Below are 12,285 nucleotides of genomic sequence, written 5' to 3'. Positions count from 1 at the left end.
TCTTGTACAAATTTTTGCTGGTTGTGATGTATGATTTCTGGGAATACTATTTACCCCTACAGATTTCTGGGAATACTATTTACCCCTACAGATCCGTGTGCATTGCAGGTGAAAGAGAGAGATTTATTCCCAGCTATTCATATTAAACAACAAAAATAACACTATCACATTCAACTTGTAATGTAAAGTTCAATTAAACTTAGTAGAACAGAACTTCAAAACCAGGATAACAACACATTGTTCCTTTTATACTGAGTGCTTAGTACAAGCAACTCTTTCATGTCTCTAATATTGTGTTTGTTTTCCAGCAGCAATTTGCTGCAGCCCAGAAGGATAATGAAACAGGGAGCTTGCCAGTGGAAAGATATCATGGGCTTGCCTTAACCAGGGAGAAGATAATGACGGCGCAGTATGAATGCTACCAAAAGATTATGCAGAACTCCATGTACACTGGAAATGGTAAAATGAATAACTGCTTGCAAACTGTGTTGTTGTGTCAGTGATTGCTTTTATTGTTCAGGGTTCTGCCCTGCAGCCAGCAGCATATTCTGTTCAAACAATGCAATGGAACCTTATTACAGTAACTGCAAAGGGAGTCATTTTTCTGCAGTTCAAATGGTCAGTTGGCTTTATGCTCCAAATTTGAGGGATCTGCATAATCAAGGGAGTAAGAGGAGTTAATGCTGTTATTTCTGCTATGCAGCTGGTAATGAAAGGAGTTGATTGTGGACTGCAGGAAGGGGAAGTCAAGGGAATTCACACCAGTCCTCATCGAGGGGTTAGATGTCAAAAGGGTGAGCAGGATCAAGTTTCTGGGTGTCAGCATCTTTGAACATCTGTCTCGGGCCCAATTATTGATGCAATTACAAAGAAGGTAGAATGGCAGCTATATTTTAATAGGGGTCTGAGATGCATTGGCATGTCACCAAAGACACTCGCAGATTTCTACAGATGTACCCCGGAGAGCTCTCAAACGGGTTGCACAACTGTCTGGTATGGAGGGGCCACTGCACAGGACAGGAAAACCCTGCAGAAGGTTGTAAACTCTGACATCTCCATCATGGGCATTAGCGTCACTAGATCCCAGCTGTCAGTAAGGGCCCCTGTCACCCAGGACCTACCTTCTTCTCATTGATACCATCAAGGAGGAGGCACAGGAGCCTGAAAGCACACACTTAACGTTTCAGGAACAGCGTCTTTCCCTCTGCCATCAGATTTCTGAATGGACATGGAACTCTGATTCAATTACTTTGATTCTGAGGTTCATTCAGATTCAGATTCAAGTTCAGATTTATTGAGCACATATACACGGAAACAGTGAAATACACCATTTGTGTTTACAGCCAGCACACCTAGAGATGTACTTGGGGCTGTCCATATTCCAGGACCAATCTAGCATGCCTACAATGCTTGGCAGAGCAACACAGCAAACAACAAAATGGAACACAACAAGAAACAAAACAACATTACAAGCCTCTTTCCTCCCTCCCAGTCACCATGCATCAACTCACACATATGGACAGTCCTCCAGCTCCGGGACAGCACTCCAGTCTCCTGGCTTTGTCCATCGGGCTTCTGGCCTTCTGATAATGACTGTCAAGCTCAGGTGTTTGGTATCAACCCCTGTACTAATCAAAGATCGGACCCCAGACTCCAAGCATGAGTGCCTGGCCTGCTTCAGATGGACTCTCAAGACTGTTCTGTCTCCATGCCTCCTGCTCCCATGGATCCATCCAATCCCAGGATCCACTAACTTGGGACAGCCCAATATCACCCGTCCATGTCGATGGCTTTCCAACACTGAGCAGAGGGACTGGATGACCTTCATCAACTATCCTCATCCCTCACCTACCAGCAGGGAGGGGAGGCCCTTATGACCCTCCACATCACTGACCTTAAAACGCAGGACAAAGGCCTGACTACTAACTTCTCCACGTCACTGTCCCTAACCCTACTCTGAATTCGAACTCCCCCACATCACTCTCTGGCCCCTAAACCCCTCTATCTCTGAACATTTAAAAAAAACGGCTAAGTCTGAGCCATGATCTTGGTGGCGACGCAGCTCGGCACCATCTTAACCGCAAGTTTTGTAACTTGTTTGTTGTCTGAATCAGATCCGGGTGTACAAAATCAAGTTCAGTCTCTTACAGCAATGCTTAGCTAACAGTACAATGTCCCAATCATCCTCACAGTGACTGGGAATAGTGTTAGCACTATCTGCAGCCTTTTTTTAACTTTTAGGTACTTACTTCATAGCCACGAAAGCTTTATAAATAGCTTAAGGTTGGCACTGAATGGGCTGCTGGCTCAGTCTCATCAGGATTTGGTCCTGATGAGGGGTCTCGGCCTGAAACGTCAACTGCATGTTCAATTCCATAGATGCTGCCTCACCTTCGGAGTCCCTCCAGCATTTTTGTGTGTGTTGCTCTGGATTTCCAAGATTTGCAGAATCTCTTGTTTTTGAATAAGAGGTGATGTAATTCCACTAGTCTCTGTGCAATAGTTGTGAAAGTGCTGCAGTTATTAATTATATGGATTACAACCATAATATTTATTACCTCATGTCAAACATATTTGCTTTTCACCAGGGAATGGCACTGCGTGTAACAGAACATGGGATGGCTGGCTGTGCTGGGATGATACCCCTCCAGGGACAGTGGCTGTCCAAAAATGTCCAGATTATTTTCAAGACTTTGATCCATCAGGTAAGAACACCCAATAAATTGTCATTCTCAGCTGAAGTAATCACCGTGCTAACATTTGGCAAAGTTCAGGTTAAAAGACCAATCATCTCCATTAGTCTTGCCTAATCTCAACAACAGCTGTGCTTCATATTTCCTTTCATAATTTTTCCTTAGTATGTGACAGGCATGAACAGAGGAAGTTCAGAGCTGCAGTGTACTGGCCCTGATTTAAATACATTTGGCAAACGGATCACAGGAAGGCTGTTTCTGTGGCAGTACAGGCAGGTTAGTTCAGAACTGGCAAACTGAAAGAAGCAGCTTCTGAATTGATTTATTGTCCAAAAGAATGAATTGCTCAGTCTAATTGGAGACCTGCCATAAAATATTGTAAAATTGTAAGACCTATGTGTTTTCCTCTCCTGTGTTGAAAGGCTCACTATTTATTACCGTAACACCCTTCCGACGCTTTGCTCTACTGGCTCACAATAGTATACAGGGTACGTCTATGATGGGTCTTTTTCAGGATGTCATCACTCCCTATATGTTTGTCCAGATGTGAATATTCAACAGCTGTAGAATGAACATACAAGGCAGGGTAGGCCACTATATCTCCTTAAGCCTTTTCGGACATTCATTGAGATTATGACGGATTTGTAACTTTACTTCAAATACCTGTCTTTTTCCCAGCTCCCATGATACTTTTGCTCAGCATAAAGCTATCTAACAACTGGCGAAGAGCCATCTGTTGTTTACAGAAGGAAGTGCATAATGTTCATTTCTTTTTAGTATTGAATTCTTTCTCAATGTCACTGATTTTTAGGCCATACCTCCTATTCCTGTATTCCCAATCAGAACAAATGGTTTCCATCTAGGACTTCCTCTGCTTTCAAGGTTGCTATGTCCTTCCAAAGGCATGGTGTTCAACTGAACACAATCCTCCAAACAAGTTGTATTAGCTGCAGTATAATTTATAAGAACTTGTATTCTACTCGTGTAAATTTAAAACTCACCATTCAAAGCCTTTAAGATTATTTTCAGCAGTCTATTTAATTTTAGCCATCTTTATAACATAGGGACAAAGCCCCCTGTGCCACTAAGAATTTTAATAATATCCCTTAACTCATGAAGTAGCAACAACTGTATACCTGTAATTCAGGTCATAGAAGAGGTTTGGAGACCTACAGAGTTTTGCAGTACTATACACACCTACTGTAGTCATTTCCATAGACATATACATTTGGGAAGTTCAGGTAAGGATGGAGTCAAGCAGTTGATCGATGCCATCTATCTATCTATCTATCTCATATATCTGTCTGTCTGTCTGTCTATCTATCTATCTATCTATCTATCTATCTATATCATATAACTATCAAACAGCATGGAACAGGCCCATCTGAGCCAATGAGCAGTATACCTAGTCAACCAACAATTTAACACTATTTTAATCACAGTACAATTTTACCAAGACCGATTAACCTACTAACTGGTACGTCTTTAGTCTGTGGGATTGTTTCCTCTGGATCATATGGAGGAAACCCACGCAGTTACGGGGAGAATTTACAAAAACCTTACAGAAGGCACCGAAAATGATCTGCAAATTCCGAGACCCGGAGCTGTGACAGCATTGCGCTAACTGCTGCGCTATCATGGTTCCCCTTTTATGTGGCGCCTTATCAAACACCTTCTGGAAATCTAAGTACCCCCCCCCCCCCCCCATCCACGATGTTCATTGTATTCTCAAACCACAGTGAGTTTGTCAAAAATAGGATCTTCTTAAATCCATGCTGTGTCAGCCTGATGGAACCAGTTCTATTCAGATGTCTTGCTAATTCTTAATGGTAGCTTCAAGCATTTTCCCAACTACGGACATTAAATTGCTGACCTACAATAACCTGCCATTTGCCTCCATCTTTTCTTTTGAAACAATAGCGTGACATTCAGTGTCTTCCAATCCACCACGCTGGGATTTGTAAGTCCCTAATGACAACTGCCATCCCACTCTTACATACATCAGATACAGTACATCTTGGTTTATGTCTATGCCACTGTAATGATTTTATTCAGCGGCCTACAGTCATTTCCCACCAGAGATCTTCCCCCTTTACTATTCCTAATCTGTATCCAGATGGACTCAACATTTTGCTCATTAGATCTTATATCATCTCTCATAATCACCCAGGAATTAATGTTAATTATTAGCTGTATTCCACCTCCTTTACCTTCATGCTTTCCATCGAGTCAGAGAGCACGGCAGCACAAAAACATGCCCTTCGGTTCATCTAGTTCCTGCTGGACTGCTATTTTGCCTGGTCTTATTGACCCGCATCTGAAGCATGGCCCTTCATACCCCTCCAATTCTTATACTTAACCAGGCTTCTCTCAAATGCTGCAATTGAATCTGTATTCACCACGTCTGCTGTCAGCTTGTTCTACACTAGCACTACCTCTCATTAAAAAAGTGCTGCCTCAAATTCCCCTTAAATATTTCATCTTTTGACCTTAACCTCCAACTTATTCTCGTCCAACCTGAGGGGGAAAGAGCCTGCATAATTTAAAAAGAGCCCTTCATAATTTTATATACCTCAAGAAGATCTGCACTCATTCTCATGTGCTTCAGTGAATGAAATCCTAACCGATCAACCTTTCCCTATAACACAGGTCCTCAAGTCCTGATGACATCCTTGTAAATTTTCTCTGTGCTCTTTCCATCTTACTGATATATTTCCTGTATGTAGGTGACCAGAACTACACACAATACTCCAAAGTTGGCCTCACCAAAGACTTTTACAAGTTTATTTCCTGCAGTATTACCTAATATCCTTGGATGTTAATTCTCCATTATCTCCAACCTGCAACTTTTCTGTGATGGCCAGCAACTCATGTCCATTTGTACTAATTTATGATATTAATTCACTGACCTTGTTTCAAATACTATGGCCATTCAGATAGGGCGCCCTTACACTCATTAACCTTTAAGAATTTAGTAACTTTTGTGCCTTCTGCATTTCACCTTTCTGTACGCCACTCTGACTTATCTAACTTTTTGGTTCAGTCTCTGCATGACTTTCCTTGCCAGCCTCATTAGCCCCATTGTCTTTTAGTCTCTGTTCCTCCAACGCAATAATCCTACATTACTCAAATTCTTTTTCATTGTATTTCATCTTTCCTTTGAATTTCTACACTGTAACTTCTCAAATTCCCTTCCTAAAACTTGCTTCATTCCTTCTTTTGAAGTCAGTCCTTAAAACTTCCTTCTGAAAAAAAAACTGTATGATATTATGATGGGTTGAGCGTTTGAATCTTGTGAAAAAAGCATGTCATTAACATTCTTTGTGACTTCTTTTTACACTGATGGCATTGTATGTTGCTCTTTCCCTTACTTTCCATGAAGTACCTGAAGGTAAATATGTTTCCCGTTATTCAATGGCATAAGTGGACCAGAATACTTTTGTAGCAAAAAAAAGCCACACGAGGAACTTAATCAGAATCTATGGAGGAAATAACCAGCCCATTTTTCAGATTAAGACCCCTCATTTGGACTGACGCAGCAGAGCAGGGATAGTCAGCATGAATAGTTGAGGCCAAAGGTGTGTGTCAAGAGCTGGTCACTATAGGTGGAGACAACGGATGAGGGGTTGATTGGCAGATGAAGTTAGGTGGGGAGGAAAGGGCAGAGAGAGTGATGAAGACTTGGAGGATTTAGGTGGACGCGACAAATAGGGACAGATTATGAAATCTTAAAAAAAAGAGTGTAACCAAATAAGGGAGGTGGGGTGGGCAGGGAGAGGGGAAAGCAGTGTGCCAGGGGTAGAGGGGAATAAAGTGCATAAAAGGGGATTGTGTGTGTGGTCTGGGAGAAGGGTATGTGTGAAAGGACCTACGTTGCTCAAAAGGAGAGATAAAGCAAGAGAGAGAGGATGCTGATTTCCTGAAACTGGAGTATTCACTGTTCCTTTAGTGCAATATGAGGTGATGTTCTTCTAATTTTGCATTTGACCTCACCGAGCAGTAGAGAAGTTCAGGGGCAGATGGTTTGGAATAGAAATGGAAGTTGAAATAGCTTGCAACTAGCAGCTCCAACTGTCCATTGCGGACAGAATAATTTGTGTACATATGCCTTCAGGCTCAAGCATCTTTGCATATTTCATTGAAACTGAATGTACATAATAGGAAATACTTCCAATCTAACAAATTTCATCTTGGATGCTTACATTAACCAATAATTAAAGTAGAAGCCTTGATAGTAAATTTGGTGCATAACATGAAAAAGAAATAGTATCTACTAACATGAAAATAAGTAGTATATTATGCTTCCTTGCTGGAACTTGGTCAAAGGCATGCATACAATAACACCATTTAAAATATATTTGGTCAGAAGGTTTATAGAGACTCGGGCCAAACACAAGCATATAGGACTGGCTCAAGTAGTCATGCAGGTTGGCATGGATGGGTTGGGCTGAAAGGCCTATTTCCATGCGATATAACTCTATGATTCTATGACTCTGAGATTCCCTAAATAGTGTAACTGCTTTTTACTCTGTGGGAAGATGCCCAGAAACCAATAACAGATGAATTAAAGACACAATTTCCAAACCCGATAAAGTGGAGCAAAGCAGGTATTGGTTAGCGTGATGTATTCTGCTGGTTGTAATAAAGCCACAGCTTCTTTGAAGACTAAATTACATTATTTTGAAATAAAAGGAACATGAGAAGGTGATCCCAATGTCATTAATCTGCATCAAGAAATATTACAGCTTTATAGCCTTGAGCATATTCTAAATTCAGATTGGATATCTATTGACCATTATGCTTAGATGCTGTCAGATTGGGATGATGAATGCCTTACCCATTGTGTATTCATCAAGATTGAAAACTTATTCAAGGATAGAACATTTTATAAATGGATGAGATTTATTTCATTCCTTCATTTTTAGCTGTAGGGCTTCATTTTGATTAATACACACAGTTCTTGCAACATTTAACAACATTTCAATTATGGTGAATATTCTGACTTCTGAACGTGCAGTAGATTCCGGTAAATTGGGCCATTGCTTAAACAGAGCAGTTGCTTATTTGGGACAATTCTTAAAGAACAAAAACTTATCAAGAAAATAACCCTGATTCCCTTTGTTTATTTGTGGCACTGTGCCACTTAATTGGGGCAGAAGACTGTTACTGTACCAAACAATTTCTAACTAGCAATAGATACGTGGACTTGTACAGCTGCTTTACACTGCACTGTGCTTAGAGTGATTAGTTTTCAAATAGTGTTATTTGCATGTGCTTGCATTTTTTATCAATAATAATGATGGTTGGCGAGAAATAAGCAGTAAGACAATTCAAAACTGTTTTGCTCACTGCAGTTTCAAGCATTCAGGCTTGGAAATGCCAGAATCGGTCAGGAGTGAAAGTGAAACAATTTCACTATTTCAGCAAGTTGGGAACTATGAAGAAGTTGAAGTATCAGCAATCATCTTGACTGTTGCAATGAAAATGACGATTTGTAGGATGCAGTTGTCAAAAGTTGTGTGAAAGCAGTCTGTTACCCACACTAGATGCTTCCGTTGATTTTGTTCATCGGCAGCTTTAGTCCTCAGTTGAGAAACTAATACGTAGTTTCATAATACTGTAGTATTATTGATCATGTTTTAATTGGTTCTGTATTTCATTTAAATACTGAATTTGTTACTCTGTTAAATGATAATTTTTTAAATACCGTTTTAACTACTTCCATGAAAATTTGGTTACTTGTGGCATCTGCTTAATTGTGTCAAAGTGTACTGGTCACAATATGTCCCAATTAACCAGAATCTACTGTATATCATAAAAATTGCAATCCAGGGAAGAACATTTGTAAAGCAGACCCACTGATTTCATTCCTGATGAGTAACATTTAATGCATCTCCAAAAGAATATTGTTACAAACCAGAATCCTCAGCAAGGATGAAACAAGTTCAGTATTACAGAGTAGAATACAGTCGGCCCTCCTTATCTGCGAAGGATTGGTTCCAGGACCCCTCACAGATACTAAAAAACACGGATGCTCAAGTCCCTTATTTAACCTGTCTCAGTGCGGTGGTCTTTAGGACCCAGCGAAGTTCTGAATCCGCAGTGTTTCTGTTCATGAAAATAATCACGATCATGATTGAAAATAAATTGGAATTAATAGTGATTGGAAAGAGGTGAAACACCATTGGTCATTGGAAAAGCGTTAGGTTACAGTCAGTCAATGATTGGAGCAATTTTAAAGGATAGAGTGATAAAGGCCCTACCCCGATGAAAGCTACGATTATTACTAAGCAATGCAGTGGTTTAATTATTGAAATACATACATTTCTTAAGTGAAATATATGCATAAAAAGGTAAAATATATACTAAAACAAATGTTTGACTAATTGATGCTAAATAATACTGGATGTACCTGTTCCGACTTACTTAGTAAGAGAACTTCCAGTTTTTTAAAAATCCCAATGCACGATAACCTACGCACATCCTCCCATATGCTTTAAATCATCTCTAGATTACTTATCGTACCCAATACAGTTTAAAAGCTATGTAAATAGTTGTTATACTGCATTGTTTAGGGAATAATGACAAGAAAAAAAAAGTCTATACATGGTTGAATAACAAATGCTGGAAGAGCACTTCCCGATTTTCTCGATTCACGGTTGGTTGAATTTGCGCATGCGGAACTCACAGATAAGGAGGGCTGACTGTAATATATTGTATGACGCTTACCGAAAGCTGGATACCCATATTATTCCACTTTATGTAAGGAGTTCTGTTTGGGTTTGACAATAACTTAAGTGCTAGAATAGCACATCGCATTCACTTCTTAATGGTAAGCTTCTGTTACAATAAAAATAATCTTTATTGGTAATTCATCTTTTTATCATTACTCCTAAAATTAGGAAAAGTTGTACTTAATATTTAGTAGAATAACCAGTGAATCCATTATTAATAAGAAGTGGTTCATTAACATTTTGAACTATTAAATATATTTGTCTATAATATTAAGCCATTAAATATGTTTGTTTATTACATTAAGAATAGCCAGTGTAGCAACTGTCATGATACATAAAAGCTAAATTTTTAAAAATAATTTTGATACAATTGGAGTATTTAAACACACTTATTAACAAAGTTGTTTATGATTTGAAACCAAATGGAAACTGAGGATATCGTATTTTGCTTTTCCATTAATAATGTACAGCCTAAGAAACTCAATTTGTGGCTTCAGGCCATTTTTAGATGATTAATAAAAAGTCTCATTGAGTAGGTATCTGCAAATGGAAAGAATAAATGTGAATGTAATTAATATTTATGCAATGGGAGTTGGTTGTGGCAAACTATACGTTCAAGTTTCCTTATATTGCAGGTTCGCCTGCTGTTTAAAGTTAACTTCAGCTTTCCATTCTGGTAGAACTATCATTTCTCTTTAGTAAAACTTTTAACATAAGTTTTGGAATGATGTTTATTATACTTTGGCTGGTATTTACTCTGCTCATTTCTTATATAGAGAAAGCAGTAAAGATTTGTGATAAAACTGGAAAATGGTTTCGACACCCAGAGAGTAACAGAACCTGGACAAACTACACACAGTGTAATGCACACACAAAGGAGAAGCTAAAGGTAAGATTGCTGTTTGCAATTCATTGCTTCATTATTAAATTAATAGAGAATAATTATATAATAATGAACCTTATTTTCTTGTCAATACAGACAGCAGTGAATCTATTGTACTTGGCAGTGATTGGGCATGGATTATCAGTGGCTTCGCTGCTGATTTCTCTTGGCATATTCTTTTACTTCAAGTAAGTATTTTAGTTTTTTTTGTCTATGTTACTCATCCATTATATAGATGCTCTTTGAGGCTGAGCTCAAAACGTGCTCTAGTGTGATGCATTGGAATAGTAGACTCTGTTTAAGTAACCAAGCTTGTATTGTGACGTTGAAACTATTCAATAATAAAACAAATTTTTGTAACATAAATTTCAATGAATGTTATTTTCCTATTTTATTTAAGTAGCAATGCTAAATAAGCAGTATGGGTACATATGCAGAATATTTTCCATATACTCATAGCAGTGCAGAAAGAGATCATTCAGCCCATTTGATCCAGGGGAGCAATCCCATCAGTCCCATTTCCCCTCTTCTTATTTCCCTGTAACTCTGCTTTTTTTTCCCCCTGCACACATGCCCAACAACTCCCCATTCAATCCCTGAAGCCGCTTACCTATATGAGGGCTAACATACTGGAGCCAATTACCCTACCAGTGCTTTTTGAACAAGGGGGAAATCATATGCAGTAACAAAACATAGGCAAACTTTGCACAAACAGCTCCAGAGTCAGGATTGAACACAGATCCCTGGAGCTGTAATGCATTTTATACGTCAGTGTTGAAAATGTAAAGTCCAACAGAAATTTTAAAAATTGCTAGTTTGTACTTTGCGGGCTTCTGTTATGTATATCACTGTTACAGGCTTGCTGTACAAGATTAGTTGGGAGTCAGAAATGCTGCAATGCACTTTTAAAACCTCTGCTAAATTCTGTGTTGCTGCGAGTCCCAGGGAGGAAATGGAGATATACAAGACAAAGCATCTGGCTGGGTTTACATGGGTGTCACCAAGATAGGTACTGAAGAATATTAGAACTTTGCATAAGTTACTAATTAGTAAAAGAGAAAAGACATCAGGTCAAGACAGTACATTTATTCGTTAGTAATCTCATTTCAAAGAAGGGTCAGAGATTAATTATTCACTCCCGTTGAAAACAATGATGGTTGTTTATCTTAGATTTATCTTGCGACACCACTTCCTTGCAGTGGATCTACAGAGGAAATGTAGTAGCCTGTCATTTGTAAAACCCTAGTGCATTGATTTGTTTTCTGACATTTGCAGTGTAGAAAGAAAAAATGTTTTCCACCAAGGATTTAAATTCTTTAGTGGCCTACTGCTTTGAAGGGAAGAGGTGCTCTGAGAGCCCTATTATATATTTTACTCCTTATCATCAGAATGCTGCAAATCAGGTCACTCAAAACATTCCTTTTATCAAACACTTCTGGTCACTGAATACCGAATTATTGGTGTCTTATTATACTAGTCTTGATTCCCACACTAATATGAAATGCTGTTTAAAGGTAGCTGCAGAAGATGATCAGGCTGCTGTTGTTCCTTTTCACACCTCATGGTGTATTGAGTGGCAACTTTTTGCCATTTTCTTAGCTTTTGTCTGTTTTTTATGAGCCGGGTTGCTAGCTCAATGCTCAACCCAGCATGGAACGAAAGCACGGCTCAGTTCAAAACCGGGACAGTTGGCCTTGAAGTCCCGGTGCTGATGCCGTTACACCACTGGCCAGCTTGTGATCAGGTTAAGGAAGGATTTAATGATGATGAAACAGATTTTGAATTCAGCCCAAGACGAAGTAGAACTTTAATAAGATTATCAAAGAGAGAAGCAATATTAATGAGCATGTACTGTAGACGTGGAGCTATGGATGCATTGGACTTTACATTTAATAGTGAAGTAATGAATATTTCAGCAACATGGGGCTAAATTAATGAGACAGAGGAGGTAACAGGAAAATGACAATGTGATAGT

General features: G+C 39.1%; 1 protein-coding gene across 6 annotated transcripts in view; it reads left to right on the top strand.

Annotated features, from left to right (window-relative positions):
* The window catches only part of LOC132392655 (calcitonin gene-related peptide type 1 receptor-like), a 91,488-nt gene that overhangs the window by 54,464 nt on the left and 24,739 nt on the right, over window positions 1-12,285 (top strand). For 3 of the 6 annotated variants that reach the window (XM_059966830.1, XM_059966831.1, XM_059966827.1), the window contains 4 exons: window positions 312-459; window positions 2,589-2,705; window positions 10,204-10,316; window positions 10,407-10,498. In XM_059966830.1, the coding sequence (XP_059822813.1) occupies window positions 312-459; window positions 2,589-2,705; window positions 10,204-10,316; window positions 10,407-10,498 (470 nt within the window). Of the gene's footprint in view, window positions 1-308; window positions 460-2,588; window positions 2,706-10,203; window positions 10,317-10,406; window positions 10,499-12,285 lie in introns of all 6 variants that reach the window. The other 3 variants (XM_059966828.1, XM_059966829.1, XM_059966826.1) reach the window with 1 other exon arrangement.

Source organism: Hypanus sabinus, chromosome 4 (assembly GCF_030144855.1).
Source record: "Hypanus sabinus isolate sHypSab1 chromosome 4, sHypSab1.hap1, whole genome shotgun sequence".
Taxonomy (NCBI): Eukaryota; Metazoa; Chordata; class Chondrichthyes; order Myliobatiformes; family Dasyatidae; genus Hypanus; species Hypanus sabinus.
Note: the sequence above shows the minus strand (reverse complement) of the source record. Positions and strands in the feature narration are given on the sequence as shown.